Source organism: Pithys albifrons, chromosome 1 (assembly GCF_047495875.1).
Source record: "Pithys albifrons albifrons isolate INPA30051 chromosome 1, PitAlb_v1, whole genome shotgun sequence".
Lineage (NCBI taxonomy): Eukaryota > Metazoa > Chordata > Aves > Passeriformes > Thamnophilidae > Pithys > Pithys albifrons.
The window spans coordinates 64,093,498-64,112,922 of NC_092458.1; the positions used below are offsets into that span (position 1 = coordinate 64,093,498).

The 19,425-nt window shown below is 40.9% G+C and overlaps 1 protein-coding gene across 1 annotated transcript; it reads right to left on the reverse strand.

Moving 5' to 3' along the window:
- Window positions 1-7,457: 7,457 nt before the first annotated feature.
- On the reverse strand, window positions 7,458-18,367 carry RFC3 (replication factor C subunit 3). The gene is made up of 9 exons (XM_071552793.1): window positions 18,235-18,367; window positions 17,095-17,232; window positions 16,160-16,227; window positions 12,778-12,875; window positions 11,394-11,575; window positions 11,009-11,145; window positions 10,782-10,880; window positions 9,720-9,789; window positions 7,458-8,459 (listed from the first exon to the last, which is right to left on the reverse strand). The coding sequence occupies exons 1-9, from the start codon at window positions 18,319-18,321 to the stop codon at window positions 8,268-8,270; spliced, it is 1,071 nt and encodes a 356-aa protein (XP_071408894.1). The 5' UTR covers window positions 18,322-18,367; the 3' UTR covers window positions 7,458-8,267.
- Window positions 18,368-19,425: the final 1,058 nt, after the last annotated feature.

Genomic DNA, 19,425 nt, shown 5'->3' on the forward strand with positions numbered 1-19,425 from the left:
GGATTAGACCCAGCCAGCATGGGTTTAGGAGGGGCAGGTCCTGTCTGACCAACCTGATCACTTTCTACGATCAGGTGACCCACCTGGTGGATGAGGGGAAGGCTGTGGATGTGGTCTATCTGGACTTCAGCAAGGCCTTTGACACTGTCTCCCATAATATACTCCTGGAAAAGCTGGTAGCCCATGGCCTGGACAAGTGTACCCTCTCCTGGATTAAGAGCTGGCTGGAGGGTCGGGCCCAGAGAGTGCTGGTGAACAGAGCTGCATCCAGCTGGCGGCCGGTCACCAGTGGTGTTCCCCAGGTGTGTGTATTGGGTCCAGTCCTGTTTAACATCTTTATTGATGATTTAGGTGAGGGGATTGAGTCCATCATCAGCAAATTTGCTGATGACACCAAGCTGGGAGGGAGTGTCGATCTGCTGGAAGGCAGGAGGGCTCTGCAGAGGGATCTGGGTAGACTTGAGAGATGGGCTGATTTCAGTGGGATGAAGTTCAATAAGGCCAAATGCCGGGTCCTGCAGTGCTACAGGCTGGGCACAGAGTGGCTGGAGAGCAGCCAGGCAGAAAGGGACCTTGGAGTACTAATTGATAGGAAGCTCAACATGAGTCAACAGTGTGCCTAGGTGGCCAAGAAGGCCAGTGGGATCCTGTCCTGTATCAAAAATAGCGTGGCCAGCAGGACCAGGGAAGTGATCCTTTCCCTGTACTCTGTGTTGGTGAGGCCACACCTTGAGTACTGTGTTCAGTTCTGGGCCCCTCAGTTCAGAAAGGATATTGAGGTGCTGGAGTGAGTCCAGAGAAGAGCAACAAGGCTGGTGAAGGGACTGGAGCACAAGCCCTATGGGGAGAGGCTGAGGGAGCTGGGGTTGTTTAGCCTGGAGAAGAGGAGGCTCAGAGGTGACCTCATCACTGTCTATAACTACCTGAAGGGAAGTTCTAGCCAGGTGGGGGCTGGTCTCTTCTCCCAGGCACTCAGCAATAGGACAAGGGGGCACAGGCTTAAGCTCTGCCAGGGGAAATTTAAGTTGGATATCAGAAAAAAATTCTTTCCAGAGAGAGTAATCAGGCATTGGAATGGGCTGCCCAGAGAGGTGGTGGATTCACCATCCCTAGAGATTTTTAAACACAGATTGGATGTGGCGCTGAGTGCCATGATCTAGTAAATGGACTGGAGTTGGACTAAGGGTTGGACTCGATGATCTTGGAGGTTTTTTCCAACCCAATCGATTCTATGATTCTATGATTTTTTTTCTGGCTTCATTTAGGCATCATGTGTGTAGATCTGTGTGTAAGTCTAGCTTTGTGCTTCATATACCTGTGGAGTTAATGGCAGAGAATAGTCCCTCTTTTGAGGATGAACTATAAAATACACCTTGAAGAGCTGTTGTGACTAACATTCTCATGTTCAGCACCTGCTCACCTCTTTTCATTGCTTGTGGAAGGAGCTTAGAGAGGAGCTCAGCCTTAATCACTGACACATTGATTCTTCAGTTAGGAGAGATAGATACTACCTAGTAATCTTTTAAGGATGGAAAAAAGAAGTGTGAACAACATTAAAATCAGACAGATTCATCCTCTTGTCTGCCTTCTGGCCAGGTAGTGCTAACTATATATCCCTATTTTGTAGAGACCGTGCAGAAAAATTCCCTGTTAAGCTGGGAAAAAAGGCAAAAAGCTGCAGTCTATCTCAGCTCTTCCTTACAGCATCTGTCACTCTGAATTTATGGTCATTTGAGGCCTCACCTGTCCAAGGGACACTTTCAAAAAAGCTTCCAATGTCTGACACGATCACTGATCTACCAATGATGTTCCCCTTTTCCAGATACTAATATAAGTAAAACCAGTGCCTTCTTACTTTTCTCTGATTTGCAGGTCCCAAAAAATTCCACAGTGTTGGTGATTTCTGTTTTCTGAGCAGTCACTGTGTTGTTCCTAAATGAAGGTGCTCATCATCTACACATCAAGAGTTTGTGGAGCTCTGGGAAATGGTCCATAGCCATCCCACAACCCACAAGCACAGGTTGGGGGCCTCTGTTCTGTGCTTGCCACCTTGCCACATGAAGCACTGTCACACTGAGTCCCACACAGCCCATGTGAAGTTGGCATGGTAGCAGCTGCCAGTGCTGGAGCATCACTAGAGCATCCCTGTGAGCACAGCACTGTTTATCTTCCTTTGGCATAAACAGATTTGATGAGAGTGAGTCTATCATAAAAGATTTTTGCCCACTGGGTAAATGTCTCTCTTCTAATTGTCTACTAATTGGCAAACAGCTAACCCCACTTATTATCAAAATTTTTTCCCCAGAGAAAACTCAGCCTAGAGTTTCATAAATCCATTTCCCTCATCCTTTTTAATTTTAAAAATTGTTCCAAGTATCATTTGGTAGCTATCACCTAAGGAAGCATTCCATTTGAGTTAATCAGCTCCTGCACGGTTATCTGTGATCTATTTGAAAGTGCCTTACCCAGCATCTAGTTTTCTGTCTTAATTAGTAATTAATGGCCTAAAATTCTCACACAGTATAAGCATTTGTACTGACCTCTCAAATTGAGATTATTCACAAAATTAAAAGAGGAAGAAGCCTATTTGATGACTTACTCTATCCTGCAAACTGCATTTATTATTTGTGGTGTGTGGCAGGGAATATATAGGGTATGATCCAGAACACCGCAGGTAACTTGACTTTGAAATGTAAATACAATTAATGAGTATACTTGTCCTCCCCCAGGATCTGTCCTTGCCTGGTTTGTCATTTTTACTTTTCTTCTTCTTTCTTTCTTTCTTTCTTTCTTTCTTTCTTTCTTTCTTTCTTTCTTTCTTTCTTTCTTTCTTTCTTTCTTTCTTTCTTTCTTTCTTTCTTTCTTTCTTTCTTTCTTTCTTTCTTTCTTTCTTCTCTTTCTTTTTCTTTCTTTCTGTTCTTCTTTCTCTTTCTTTTTCTTTTCTTTCTCTTTCTTTCTTTCTTTCTTTCTTTCTTTCTTTCTTTCTTTCTTTCTTTCTTTCTTTCTTTCTCTCTTTCTCTCTTTCTTTCTCTCTTTCTTTCTGTTCTTCTTTCTCTTTCTTTTTTCTCTTTCTTTCTTTCTTTCTTTCTTTCTTTCTTTCTTTCTTTCTTTCTTTCTTTCTTTCTGTTCTTCTTTCTCTTTCTTTTTTCTTTTTCTTTCTTTCTTTCTTTCTTTCTTTCTTTCTTTCTTTCTTTCTTTCTTTCTTTCTTTCTTTCTGTTCTTCTTTCTCTTTCTTTCTTTTTCTTTTTTCTTTCTTTCTTTCTTTCTTTCTTTCTTTCTTTCTTTCTTTCTTTCTTTCTTTCTTTCTTTCTTTCTTTCTTTCTTTCTTTCTTTCGATAGGGCTCCTGATTTTCTTTCCTTCCTTCTCACTCAAAACTGAGACATTTTGCAGAATTCCAAGTGGAAAAAGCACAGAAGATATTCCATGGATTTCTTAAAACACGTACTTTACTAGCATGCCTTTCAGGTCTTCTTGTGCCCAGGACTGTGCTCAGTGTCACCTTCACAATTTGGCACAACAAATCATTTCACATGAACATACTATCACAAGTTTAAAAAAGAACACCAGCTTGCTTGCAGTGAAAGCCCACACAGGAAACATTTAGCCATAGTGAAACTGTGCCATTCACTCACTGTCACAGATTTCCAACTAAAAGCCTCACATTTAAAACAGCAAAGTAAATTCTCCCAGGCAAAACCAAGAAAAATTATGTGGGAAAACACCTAGGTCAACCAAGAGAGGGAGCAAGACGGTAGGGGTCTGGCTCTCAGCCTTCAGTTGTCCCATACCCAAACCTTGCCCTTTATAACTGTATATGATGGCTTGAAAAGACATCAAAAACCCCAAGAAAGACCAAGACTACTCCACATCTTGGTACAGGACTGGAGATCAGCTCCAAGATGCCAGTTCAGAGGTGGTGGTTGTGAGGATAAACACAGGTGGACCAGTGGTGTTAAGTGCTTGTATTATCTGGGGTCTCACTCCTGTTTAAGAGATGCCAAACCTATCACCACTGAAATAATACCTAACACTTAAATGACTGGGACAGTATTTACTAACTCTAGGATCGCTGAAACAGAGCATACAATTTCTTCCAGAAATTCAGCATGCACACATTGTACAAAACAATAGAAGGGAATCTGGTATAGGACTGTTTAACTGTTAACAGGATCAATTTTCAGCAAAGCATCCACCATTTTAAAAAGCAAAAAACCCAAACAATGAAGCTGGGGTAGGCACTAGTTGTCCTAGCTCATTTGGACAGAAAATAATTTCAATTTTGATGACAAAATTTTGAGTCAATTCCCCAGTGTGTTGAAGCTAATGGCAAACTATTTTAATCTTGGTCATTTTTTGATAAGCGACTAATTCCTGACAGGCAACTTGCATGATGTACTATTGATTAACCTTCACGGCACATTCAACAATAAAGGTTAATTCCTTTTGCATGCTTACACATTCACATTCCTTCCCTTCTTGTGGAAGGTAACAATCAAAAGAAGTATTTTGGCCTTCAAGAATTAGAAACATATTTCACTGTCACCAACTTTTGTTCAGCAGACCACTACTCGGGTTTGGTTTGAAAAAAATTCATACAGCATTACTTGTTAGTGCACAAAAAAAGGTTAAGCAAGAAGGACGAAAGGCTGCTCAGGCACACCACATCTCTTTTCAACAAGACAAATTACAGCTATTACTTTATATCAGTGGACTGCAATAATCTTGAATACCCAGCACTGGAAGGAAAATTTGTGATAATGAGCTTTTATCTACCTTAGTTTCTACCTTGTAATAATCATGGTACTTCACTGGTAGAGAAGGGGGCATTCCTTGTGCCAGCTTTGTTCATATGAATTTATTTAACAAAATATATTTTTAAATCAGCCTTCCAATCACATAATATGTTTATTATGATTAATGATCAAGCGGAGTTGTATACCATGGATGTCTAAAAATAATATGATTTTTAAAATAATGTTCCTCACAGGAGTTAACACTTAGACTTCAGAAATGGAGAATAAAGTGTGAATGCACCATTCACCCTTTGCACAGCTGATCTTTGCAGAGCAAAGAAAATTTCAAGAGAAGGAGCTGCTGCCTTTAGTTTCTTGATCATTTTTTTAAAATTGGTTTCACCTCTGGCTTTCTGTGCTACCATAAAGCTGCCTCCTCTGCAACCTCTAGACCTGTTCAGTGCTTAAGTCCCACTCAGAAGGGAGCAGTTTGGAGTTCTCATTTGGAACTAGCAGGAGGTGTCGCTGGATGAAAGCAAAGGTAATCCTCTCAGCATGCAATTCAGAAGCAATTCTAAGCAGGTCTCAAAAGATTAAATCAGCTGAAGAAAAGGATCATCTAGAGGTTGGTCCTGTGCTATTCAGTGTTTAAATGTCTATCTGCACTGCCGCTCCCACTTGATCTGTGAAGCGGGTGTGCAGTGCTCAGTGTAGGTCCAGCACAGCACCGTCGCTGGGCTGTGTGTAGGCTTGGTTGGACCCAATGACCTTAGAGGCCTTTTCAAACCTAAATGATACTATGATCCTGTTCTAGGCTGGAGAGGCCACTGTGCCCACCCAGTGAGCACAGTGACTTAGACTGACCCTTGCTTGCCAGTCTAAGGTTCTGCAGTTTTGGTAAACCGTGCTCATCCATTCCAGTCAGCCCCATTTGCTAGGTGCAGTACAAGGGAGAGGGGGGTTGCTGGCCCTTGCTTCCTTTCCTTCAGCACAGCCCAGGCCCTCAGTTCTGAATCACACTGCCTCTAAGCAAGAACTGCAGCTACCCACAAGGGAGGGGAAGCAGCACTCAAGGCGGCTAGCCTCTGAAATGTTCCCAAAAAGCACACCCACTGATCATTATCACAGAATCTCTCAAGGTGGAAGTGACCCCTTGGGACCATCGAATGCAACTCCCTGCTTCTCACAGAGCTAACTAAAGCTAAACCATATGGTGCAGAGCAGGATTGGTGGCATGACCACTTCCCAGGGAGCCTGTGATGGATACGAAAGCAAAATATCCTGAAAAATTACTAGGAAGGAAAGACATATGCAGACTTAAGAGATACTATGCCCATGTGTTTAAATTTGTGTTCTAGACTGTGGAACAAAAGAGGTAAGAGCAGTATCACCAGGAGGAAATGTGAGCTCTCACAAAGTGATAGCTATTTTCTTTCTCAGAAATCACCAGTCATTATCCCATTTTTTTCATCCCTGACTACTCTTGATTCATTCCAGGTAGAACAGGATAAAAATGAAACTTCAACAAGAGGCAGCAAGAACACCTTCACAAGAGACCCATGTTGGGGTTTCTGACTTCTAGACAAAGCTGCTGAGGCCTTTTGCTCCTCCACCTCTGCCCCCTGACAAACCTGCAGTCCAGCTCCTGCCTCTCCACCCTCCCCAGCAACACCATCCCTGTGAATTTCAATTGTATTTCACAACCCCCTTTGTAGATTCTCCTATCAGTTTTTGGGGTCATTTTTACGGGGGAAGCATTTCATTATCTTTTGGACTCTTGATTCATCATCACATGTTACATTTGTAGTAGTAGGGAAATAGTAAGTTTTTTCAGCTTTTAAAAATTCATAGCTAAGACAAGGCTCCTGAGAGTGCAGCAGTTTGTACATGCAGTAATTATGACCCCTCTACCTTTGTGCTCTTCTGTGTAACAGATTCAAGTATTCACTGCCACTAGCACTGACTAATGTTCTTCCAAGATCTCTGACACTCAAGACACTCACAATCTGACAAGTTACCAGTGCTGTGGATATGCAAGAAAAAATTCCATCCTCTACTTCTTCAGTACAGTTGAGCAGGAAGGCCAGCACAGTATTACTGAGAATGAATCCAAAGCCAAACTGCGCATTAATACCACATGGAATGGTCAAATTTCTGAGAAGAGCAGTGACACTGCCTCTTTCAGGATTGATGCTGCCTTTTGCATATTTTAAAGAGGATGACAGAGTTACTAACTAGTGAGATTCTTTATCAATTGCTAGTGAGAAGGCCCTAGCTTCCAAAACAACTGCCATTAAGCATTACTACCTCTGACATAAAAGCCTCAAATATTAAACCCTTTCCTGAAGAAAAAAAAAAGGAGAGGGAACAGGAAATGGTATTTAATTTACTTTAGCTTTAAATACTATTTAGTAATAGCCTAAATTAGCACAGTGAAGTAATGAAAGTTATGAATTCAGTAATTTTTAGACTACCATAATATATAAACATCTTCAAGGCTTGCAGAAAGGCGTTGGCTTTCTATTATTATTACTACTCTGGGAGGTTGGGTTTTTTTTCCTTTTTCTTGTCACTTGTAGTTTGGTTTTTTAGGCTTCAGTGCTTCCCTTTAGTCTTACAGTATGTGTGAGATATCCCACCTTTCTGAAAGACATCTACGTCAAAGGAAATGAACGTACCTGGGCACTCACAGACAGCATAAAACACTCATTCAGCACTTCAGGTGTTGTTCATATTTTCTACAATTTATTTCACCATTTTAAAAATGTCACGTATCAATTTAAGAGGTGAAAGAATATTTGCTAAAAGCTGAAACCTGATGCTCTTTTAAAAAAATAGTCAAAAGAATAACCTTTACCTGAACAGTATTATGTGTGTTGAGGTGAACCCAAAGGTGTCAAGACTGCAAGTGGATTTGCTTTATACAAGTATAGTCCTTCTAAGCAAGATGTTCCATGTGGTCAATCTGATTTACAAGGAATACAAAATATTGCTTATCCACAAATTCAATGCAAGTGCTTAGAAAGAAAAAAAGCCAGAAAACATTCTGTGTGATCACACCAGAAAACAGCATGGCTAAAAAAAAAGTTAGACAAACAGTAAGATGTATAGATCAGCAGGCAGAAAATACATGTTCAAGCTGAAACTTATGACAACATGGGAAAAGCATCTTTCTCTTACAGCCTTGCCCATCTGTGATTAACAAACAAAAACCAAGCATGCGGCATCTGTGTTCTCTCTTCTTAATGGCAGCTTACAAATACTGCAAAGCAACTATGATCTTATACATCTTCCAAGGCAACGTGTTGCATTTCTGAAAGGCCAATGTATTTTGTACGGATCTAAAGATGGATTTGTGGCTGTCAAACAATCCATCTCGTTTCTAAAGCTGAGCAAACATTGTTTCATTGAACAGCAAAATAAAAATATTTGACTTAGAACTAGACCCACATGTAATCAAGCACCAACAAGTAGACATTTGCTACATTACTGGTATCTTGACACAACATTCTGTGTACAACTTTGGGCATCAGTTAGAACATCATGTCGTCTAGCCCATCCTCCATAAACTTCTTGTAAATTGCCATAAACTTTGCAACAAATGCTTCCAGATGATAAATGGCTTTGCTGCCCAGTTGCAGGCGGTGTTCATAGAAGGCTGCCATCTGTGCTACTTCTCCTTTCAGCTGTCCATCACAGTTATTTAGAAGTTCTGTCAGGAGGCCCTAAAATGGGAAAAAACAGGACAGTATTTGAAAAATTAGGTATTTTTTATTAAGAGGATAACCTTGTTTCTTTGAAAACAGCCAACCTATGACCAATAGTTCATTCATCAATCCAACACAAAAAACATTCCAGAATCATTTACTGGAACTATTTATGCTTTAAGAAGGAAAATAAATTAATCTCATCTCCAAATACTATAACCTTTACTGCATAGAGGCACATGACCCTGGAGAGAATTCCTACCAAGATAGAAGTGATTTTAATACACTTGCTATCTTGACAGCATTGAGCACAAAGAGAAACATTAATAAAAAACAAGGGAAGGGCTTATTTCGAATTTAAGTGTATTTATTTATATTTATGTACATATTTATGTGCAGACAGAGACAAGACAACTCAACCACAGTACTTTAGTCACTATAAAATCTCAAAATGCATGAGATTTTATATCACAGACAGCAATAAAATCATTGGAAATCCACCTATATTAAAACAATCAGGATTGGGTGAGAAATATCTCTAGACCATTTTAAGTTGATGAAGAGGGAGTGGGTAGAGAACATCTCCCTTTCACCTCCCAAACACAGCAATGCAAGATCCACTAACCTACTGTAAGAAACGAAGGTTAAAGAAACATCTAACTACCAAAAGTATCAGTAAGCAGAAATCAGTTAATGTGAAAAGAAGTTATGTCTGAAGGCAGAGTCCACCTAGATTAAGCTGCAAACATTATCTTTAGTCTTTCTTCTGCTCTAGCTGCCTTCAGCGTCCTTTTATCATGCTTAAAAGTAAGAACATACACATCCCACTTGCTTTTTTGCTCCCAAGATGACTTCTGTCTTCGAATAGGCCTGCTGATCTAGCACCCCTCAGCACACCTCTCCACTACTAAAACATAGCAAATACTGAATTTCTAACAACAAAACTTCCAGAAAAGAAAACAAATCATATCAAGACTAGCCTACAGAATCATATCATCATTAAGGCTGTGAAAGACCAAAGTACAACCTTTGACAGAACACCACCATGCCCACTAAGCCCCATCACAAAGTGCCAAGTCTACTCGTTTTTGAACACCTCCAGGGATGGCAACTCATGTCTATTTGGAAAGGACGCAACTTTCCATCAATGTTTGGATAATTTGTGATTTTTTGGTGTAGTTTCTTCTTTTTTTTTTTTTTTTTTTTTGGTTTAGCTCTAGTTGAGACTATCACAGCAGTAATATTTACAACACATTAAGAGCCAGATAGCTGAATTACCTTCATTATAATCTCAGGAGGAATGCAGTGTGTCAAGAGTTCATAAAGCCGTCCACGGACCTCTAAAAGCCTGTTGGAAAGACACCACAAAATATGAGTATGACCCCAAAGCATACTAATGTACTTTCATTATTTGTGAAATATGCCTCAGGAAGAAAGTCAACCAAGCAAAGTTTCTTTTCTGCTTTTGGGTTTGTGTGTTATTTTAAACCCAAAAGCATTGCATGAGTCAGTTTCAATTCAAATGCTGCATATCACCTTTTATTTAAAAGATTAGTTACATATACTCTAGTTACAATGGTCTCAGTTAATCTAGAAACTACAAGGCTATCAGAATTTGTCTCAGGCTTGTCTTCCTTTAATTCCTTTTCATATCCAAGTTATTATTCCTGCTTAAGATTAGTGAGGAGACACAAAACTGATTAGAACCACAGGACTCCTTTATACTGTCTTTCTGTGTCATTGCTTATAAAAAGGGGTAGCTAATTAGGTAGCAAAAGTGACACACTTACCAATGCTCAGCTTTTGATATCAGGAGGTCAGACACCACAAGCATTTAAATTAAGTGACATCTCATGCATGTAACATATGGAACAGACTAAAAGGATCAGGCTGTGTATATGACACTGGGATGGACAAAGGGGGAATCCCCTAATGTGCTTTAAAAAAGTGATGATTTCTCATTTCCAGTTCTTTTACAAAGGTGCATTATACTAAAGATGGTGAAAGAGAAACCTTAAGTAAAACAAACTACAACAACCACATACACCCACCCGCAAAAGACAAAAAGGCAGAAAACACAATATGCAAGTAAGCCTGTGCTCACTTTTGATTACTAAGCTTCAACAGGGAAAAGCAACAGCTTTTCAGTTCCTGATACTCATTCAGCATCCTCTGGTAATTTTAAAGCTCATTTCCTCTGGCTGCAAAGTACTGGCCCCAGTAGAAGTAAGAGAAAATTACATACAACTAAAGTAAAGATGCCGCATTTTTAAATACAACTCTTTTTTTAGGTTCCAGAGTACACCAAAAACGTAACTTGAAACAAGTCTATTCACCTACCTTTGTGGTGTCTGTTGACCAACAATGGCATTTGCAGTTTCTCTCAAATAAACTTCCCAGTCCATCTCAGGAATGTCTTGATCAGCAGTGAAAGGATACCTGTACAATAATAATTTTTTTAAAAGTTACTATCAAAGCAAATTGTCACTTATTCCAACAAGGCCTTAGAAGTAAGGTAATGCATGTGTCTGACAACATAACTTACAGTAACTTTTGTAATGACTTACTGTTGTACTCTGCAGGACTCGCACATAAGGAGCGCTTTCCTAAGATTCCTGCCAGACTTCTCTGCAATCCTTTGAGCCAGCTCCAGAGGAAGAGTCAGTCCTTCTTTCTTACACACATTGGACAAGACATAGCAGATCTAGACAGAAAACAGATAGCAGTGAGTACAACGCTTTGGCAACCCACTCAGCAGCCACAGATTCTCCTGTTGGAAAGATTTCTGGACCAGAGATGGACCAGTCTTTCATAAGCTATGCTTGACAAGTCACTCAACCACAAAGAAAAACTGTGTCATTATGTGAAAGTAAAATATTTCATAAGTCCCCAGCAAGAACTTATCTAGTAAGAATTTTTAAATAATTTATTTTTGCTTCTATTTTAACATACATCCTCAATGCTGGGAGCAGGCACTCGTACAGCCAGACATCTGCTTTGAATGGGTCCTATAATTTTTGACATGGAGTTGCAGCATAGGATCAACCTGCAGGTCGCCATGTACTTCTCCATTGTTCTTCGCAAAGCATGCTGAGCATCTTTAGTGAGTTTGTCAACTTCTGTTAACAGCACCACTGAAAAAAAGGATTAAAAATAGTGGGGGTTTGTATTAATATCAACTCTTCCTAAGAAAACTTCTGACATGCAAGCAATAATAGCAAAATGCAGACAAAGGCAGCATGGTTCCACAAGACAGGAAAACAAAGATTAGGATAACCTGCGTGCCTTTTTTTGGGTGTACAATCTGCTCCTTCACACAACACACTATATTCATGTCCTAGAATGTCAATTTCTTCAGAGCAGGGCCTGCGATGCTTCAGTGCCAAGAAATAATCCAGGTAGGTGTAGAAGCTTTCACCTTGATAACTAGTACAGTAACTTTTTTAAGGAGTTTTAAAGTAAGAAATGCAGGAGAATTTATGGCATAAGGACGTATCAAAAAGTAAAAATTTCATGAAGACTATCCTCAATACATTTTATACTTAAAAGCCAAATTCTCAGCCTGATAAAGAAGTAGTAAAAAAGCTGCCTTATTGCAGCTGCAGCACCTTTCTTTTCCTTTCAAAGAAAAAAAGAAAAATGTTTAAAAATTGCTTCACAACAATCAGGAGACACCTAACACAGATCAGCCAACCTAACCAGCTATCCTCCACAGGTTCCTCCACAGGCATCTCAGAGATGGCTCATTTCAATACTCTGAATTGCCCAGAGTCTGGAAGAACAAATCAGCCAAATATTCTTCTTCCACTTCTCTTCTGGTTATACACACAGCCTAGCAAGATCAGACAGCTTAAAAGACATTTTAAGGTGCATGGTATGACTGCAGCTCTAAGGATAATATACATCAGTAACTGGCAGAGCAAATCAATGACTAGCAGCTCCGGCAAAACACAGTAAGAAACAGAACAGTAGGAAAATGAGACAAAGTACTAAATCCATGACCATTTTCAGCTAATTTCTGCCCTACCATCTGTCACGATTTCCTCTCTCCTACAATCCTATTATATAGTTCTGATTCGCTTTCATGTTAGTCCTGGGGAGAAAAAATAAGCCAATTATAGCAACATGTATCTTGGAAAAATTCAATTAAAGTCTTCTTCATTTTCTTAACTCAGTGTACCTCTGTATGCTATGGATAAAAATCTTCTAAATGGGAAAAGGTTTGTTTGCACCTGCATATTTCATGAAGGCATACACATGAAACAGTCAGCTGAAATTTCTGAAAAAAAAATCCAACTTTAAAAAGCCTTTGAGTGGTTTTAACTGTTCTACTCACCTTTAAAATCTCGTTGAGTACTTGTCTCAAGCTGCTGGGACTGTGCTACTGTCTTCAAGAGTTCCTGAATTACTACACGGTCATTGTTTCCCGCATCACTGTACAAGAAGTTTGAATAAATTTTGTTTTAAAACAACTTTATATGGCATATAAAATACACCCACCTAAGCAGCCAACTGACTAAACAAGAAAATTCAGAAGTAGCTGAGGCTAGAATTAAGCTCAACACACATATTTTGTTGAAAGTTACCTTCCCAGCAATAAAAACAACCCAAAGCTTACGCAGGCACAGCCGGATTAGAAAAGTTTTGAAAAGTAGTGAAACCATTGTTAAATTGACTCTTAAAAACAGAACTGACTCTTCTGGGATAAGAAGTCTAAACTTTTGTTACCTACAACCTGGACAAAGACACACAATGTGAACACCTGTACTCATTATGGGAAGAACAATTAAGTCTAACCAAACAATAGGATGCCTGACTCAATGGACTGTTGTAAACGCAGGGTGTTTTTTTCCCCCAAAAACAAACTCCAAGATGTCATGCCATGAACAACGTATATGGTTAACGCACCCTTAAATGGCAGACACACTGAGGTTACATGTATGTATGGCCAGACTTCGCGAACGCAGATTTGGGCAGGGCTCTCCCCACGTGGGTGTGCCCTTCCGGCCTGCGCAGTGGATTTTTTAGGTGAGGCATAGCGTGTGCAGAACTGGCCCCACTGTTTAAGTCCTGAGGTCCATCTGCCACGGCTGAGTGAGCTTGGACAGTGACAGGGAAGTCCTCAGGACTGTCACAGCACCCGGTACTAACCGGGGCTGACCCTGCTGAGCATCCGAGATGTGACGGGATGGGATGGCAGGGAGGCATTGAACTGCCAGGGGACGGTCCCACTGAGACTGGAACTCAGGTCCTTGGGATTCAGAGTCCAGAGTGCTCTCCATTACACCATGGGACCGCCCCTACTGAGGTTACAAGCTACTAGTAAAATACTGATACTCAGATACTATTACAGCATTAGATTTGGTTTTTTTCCCTCTGAGGCAGCAGGAAACTATCGTGAAATTCTAGACCCTCTCCTGCCTCTCCACTATCCACTACAGTAGCACTGCAGTTTTCTGTGTTCCCAGGTCAGCAGTAGCTCAGCTAGCTTTACTCAGATTTGACAACCAGAGGGGTCTAATAACTTGCAAGCTGGACTAACAAAAAAGCAAAGAAACAGGAAAAAAAAACCTTGCTCTTTAGCATCCCAGACAATTGCCTTCACAGAAGCAGCAGCAGCTCTGCTATATTTCACTGGCAAGCAAATGAAAAGACATTTGTCTGCACAGTTCTCTTCACCACTCGACCAGACCTTCCCCATTCTTGCAAAGGAAAAGGCAGAAAGAAATGCAATAGCTCAACAGTTGACAACCTGCTCAAGTCGCTGACTTGGACAGCAGTCCTCTGTCCTTCAGCAATGGAGCAATCTTTGCTTTTGTATTTGTGCTACAATTGAAGTTAAACAAGTCTACTACAGTTCTACTTACGAGCTAAGCCAACTGTTAAAATGGGAAGTGGTTAAAATAGTGTCCTAATATTAAACATAAATTATTTTCTGTAGCAACAGTAAACTCAAGAGCTATAATTTCATGGCAAAAGATTATCTTTGATATTATGTGACCACATCAAATATTCCGGGAAAACAACAAAGGCAGTTACCAGACAACCATTTCGTTTTTATTGTTCCTTATTCTTTAATGATGTATTTAGTCAGCAGAATCCATTTTAAAGCATCAATTCAAGCTAGTCAAGTGACCAGAAGACAACACTTTGGAATTCAGACAATATCCTCCTTTCGAAGGAAAAAGTACATTTCTGTTAAATGTTATTGTTACATTTCTATCTAATGTTAAATAAATTTAAGTTTCATAACAAATTCAGTGCCTGCAGAGTCCTTCTTAGAAATTAATTTCCTTTCCTGTTAGCCATTTTTCACACTGCATGTTACTCAAGATCATAACATGATTTTACCATTCAATCAAACTTCACAGACTATGGTACAGCACATGCTGTCTGGTCAGGCATAAACATGACAATTGCTTGATCACTTAAAGACCATGAATCAATATATTAATTTCTAATCCAAACTCAGCACTATTATTATGTACAAAACCCACCACAGTAATTCTATGTTTTTATGATATTTGTATTTAAAGTAAAATACAATTATTGTATATGACATTAGCTCAGTTGGTCAGAGCATGGTGCCAATAACACTGTGGTTGTGGATTCAACTCCTGAATGGGTCATTCACTCAAGAGTTGGACTCAATCCTTGGAGGTCCCTTCCAACTGAGAATATTCTGTGAAATGTTTCAAGCTATAAGAACTCTATGCAGTGTAACAGAAGAAGTATTAGTAGTATCAGGTTATCAGAGCAGAAGACTGGTGAAATATTTTATATTACTAAAATGACATTTAATTATCTACCAATAACAGCCTCAGCTTTTATTGGAAATTAACTGCTAATTACTTGAGACTATTAGAACACCAGCAGAAATTCACTAATCAATACACAGATCAGCTGCAGAAAAAGATTTTTAAGGAGACCTGGCACATGAGAACAGCTTCTAAAACGTAAAGCAGCATGAGCAAAGGTTTAGCAGTAACCACAAAATGACTTTGGGTACACACAGTCTTAAAATTGCAACACAGACAACAAAGCCACCATAACCAACACCTCCCAGTGCACAATGACATCCATTCTTATATGATTTAAAGCACCATTATGAGACTTCAGGTGAATACAAGTATTTACTTTGGGTCAGTGAACTATCACTAGCAATTTCACAACTGTCGAAGAAGACATATAGTACCTCATTATAGCTTCTGTTGTTTAAATCAACATCTGACTTCACTCAAGACAGGATTCACAGTATTCTGTAGTGGTGTTCTCTTCTGTGCTCTAAAACTCTTTTTGAAGATTTACTGAGCAAGCCTTGCGTACTTTCAAAACTTTATTTAGTTTTGGATATTTTAGATGAGTAACAATACGGACATGTTACTTTCAATAAAAGTTTTCAATTTCAGCTGAAATGGTTAAATCTATGAATTTAGAATTATTTCTGTGACCCAATCCTCAACATCAGCATGCTTATGTGGCTAGTTAAGCAGAACATTAGAGTCTCTACTATACAGCAATCCACAATTTTGTTCATTTAGAGCTGTTCAATTAAAAGTCCTCTCCCTCTTCTCATCTGCAGAGCAAACCCATAAACCATTATTTAATTTGCTCAGCCAAAAACTGGGCAATCAGTCCCTCATACACCCAGGCTGAAACCACCTGCAACATCACCAGTGGCTCATCTTTGAAGTGGGACATTTTTACTGTACACTTACCTTGGGTTAACTTCAAGGTGATAATTACTTGCAATGGTGCTAATTTCAATCTTCTTTTTAGAAGGAGCCTATGTAGAAAGCAAGCATATTCAATTTCAGAAAGTGTTCTAAAAATCTGTTTTGCAGATTACAACTGGTTAGGTCTCAGGAAAACCAAGAGTCTCAGAGATCAAAGAACTGATGAGGCACCAGACTTGCATATCTCCTATGCCCTCCAACTCCACTTCCAAAGGAAAAAAGGAGTACTGACACATCATCCAGCCTGTAAAACAGCAATGACAGCTATTACCTAGCATGTATTACTGCATACTCCAGTTTTCTAAAAGAAGGCTTGTTATTGGAATTGGTTGTTCAAAATAAGTGACACTTTGTCCATCCAAAGAAAAGTTTTGGATGCAAAACTGCCGGGCAAGCCCAAAGGGCTATTCACTTCTCTTGTCAAAGAATTTCAACCTATACTTTGCTTGAAAACACTACTATTTATATCACCAATGAATTTAGGTCCAAATGGTAAATATATTCCATATTTCTATCATGCAAAAAGTAGTGCTAAGAATTTAAAAAATAACCCTTATTTACAGCCAAATTAAATTCCATACATTTAATTCAGAACTAGTCTATCATGACTAGTTTGGATGCTACTGTCCAAACTCACCTGTGAACAACAAAAACCCACTCCAAACAAAAAAACACCCAAAACCAGCCAACCAGGCACAGAAAACAAGAGAACCCCATATTCTGAAGACATAAGAAACAAGAACATTTGGAAAACTATTTGCTCATATAACCAAATTAGTGTGATTAATTACATATAAAAGCTTGAAAATGCTGAATGCAAAAAAAAAAACTTAAATCCTCAAATAAATATGAAGGTCTCACAACAGAAATATGTCAGTATATCCACATTACAGCAGACAGGAGACTTATTTTTTTACCGTAATACTCTGGTGCTCAATCCTCAGTTTTTCCACTCCTGCCCCATACAATTCCCTTAACAAACACATTATTCTTGTCTTTTTTCCAGCTCCTGATGGTCCATACACCAACAGATGAGGAAAGTCACCACACTGGACCTGAACGAAAAGCAACAAAATTAGTTAACTACAACAGTATTGTCTTTATGAGAGAGTGGCCATCCTTCCATTCTCACCCAAGTTTGCATTAAATTAGTTTTCCAGCTCCATCACAACATAGTACCTAGAATTAAAATTACTGATTTCCTTTCCTGCAGCAACATTTCCTATGGAACATATTTTTCTGAAAGCCATGTGTAACTCATTTCAATTCAAACCCGTCACCCCTCAAAAAATACCCCAAACAAACAACAAAACCCCCAAATCCCAGCATTTACATGCTTTCAGGGTTACTAGAATGACAGCTGCAATAAACACAGGAAAAAGGTTTAAAAGAAAGTTTAAAGCAGATACACATACATATAATTATGATATATATATATATGGATATATATCTCCATATGTATATATCTATATATTATATATATCTCCATATATATATCCCCATAAAAATACAAATATATATATATATATGTATATATAAAATTACTTCAGAGTTCCACTTGTAATCCCTGAATATAGGCAAAGGAGTAACAGGTAGCCTGTACTTAATTTTAAGTTAGGAGTTTATTTACTAAGAAGCATGACTTGGAGCGTACCTGACCACACCCAGAGTCAGCATTTACATTAGTCAGACATCACGGATGGCTGAGGAAGAGAATTAATCCTGCAGTGTAGGGAAGCCCTGCAGGAGCGGCACTCCAGGCCGCAGAACACCGGGATGGGATGGAAGGGGCCGCAGTGGGACACCTGCTCCAGCCTCCCTGCTCAGGTAGGGCCATCCCGGAGCACACGGCACAGGATTGCGGCCAGACGGCTCTCGAGTATCTCCAGTGAGGGAGACTCCGCAGCCTCTCTGGGCAATCTGTTCCAGTGCTCGTACACCCGCACAGAAGCTCCCCCTCATACTCAGCCGCAATCCCGACCCCTGGGGGATCCTCCCTGCGAGGATGGGAGGACCCGGAGGGCGCAGGGGCCTCGGGCAGTCCCTGCCTCACTAACCAGGTTGCGGAGCCTCACCGCCTGCTCGCGGTGGAAGTCGAGCCTGCCGAGGCTGCCGGGCCGGTGCTTGTCAGCCCACAGGCTCATGGCGCTCCAAAAGCCCGCGGCGGGCGGCGCGCTCCCTACGGCGGCCGCACAGGGACATGGGGCGGCAGCGGCCCCACCCCCCGCGACTCCCCCCGCCCCGTCCCGCCTGGCCCGGCCTGGCTCCGCCCGGTCCTGCGCTCCCGGGGCTCTCCTGACGCGGGACACTGCCGGGTCAGCGGCAAGCCAGTCCCTGTGAGAGGACTTAATTTCACCTGCACGGCGTTGGCTCCCGGACGGGGTATCGAACCCTCCGGCCTCGCTGGAATGGTACCTCTTCCGAGGCGCTTCACGGGATCAGAGAGTCAGTCAGATTGGAAAAGGCCTCTGGGATCATCGAGGCCAGCCTGTGACTGAACACCACCGTGGCACCCAGACTATGGCACTCAGTGGCACGTCCAGTCTTCCCTTAAACACCTCCAGAGACGGTGACTCCAGCACCTCCCTGTGCAGCCCATTCCAAGCTCTGACCACCTTTTCTGTGAACAAGTTCTTCCTAATGTCCAACCTAAACCTCCCCTGGCGCAGCTTAAGGCTACAAGGACAAAGAGGGCTTACAATCAGGCTGGAATATGGAATATGCAACCTCCAAAGCCCCACAACACGTAAAAAAGCTTGTGTTTCTTTCCCGTTAGTCGGTGGAGATATTGTTGTTATCTTATTGATAACATTCATCTTGCCATTTTATTCCTAAAAAGGGGGTCTGCGGCACAGGCCCCTTTACCTTACTTTGGTTTATGGCAAAACCAGCTTTCAGAAGAATTCAGATTATTTTCTTCCACTGCTCAAAAACTTCTTTTGCTGTGCTGCCCCACAGTGTGTTGTGGGTGTTCTGGGGCTTCCCCTGTCCCAGTGCAGTCTGGATCAGTCAGTGGCAGATGGCAGGGCCATGTTTCCATGTTTCCACCCCTGGGGCCATCAGTTCCAGGTGTGCTGGACACCTATCCAGGTGCAAGCAAACGATGGGCGGTGCTCTGCCACCAAAGGGACTGTCATTGCAGGGCCCTGTGTCCTCACACCTGTGTGGCACTGCAGGCACAGCACCGCCGTGGCACAGGATTCACGCGGCGGGTGCGGGAGATGCCAAACCCAGCAGAGCCGGCACTG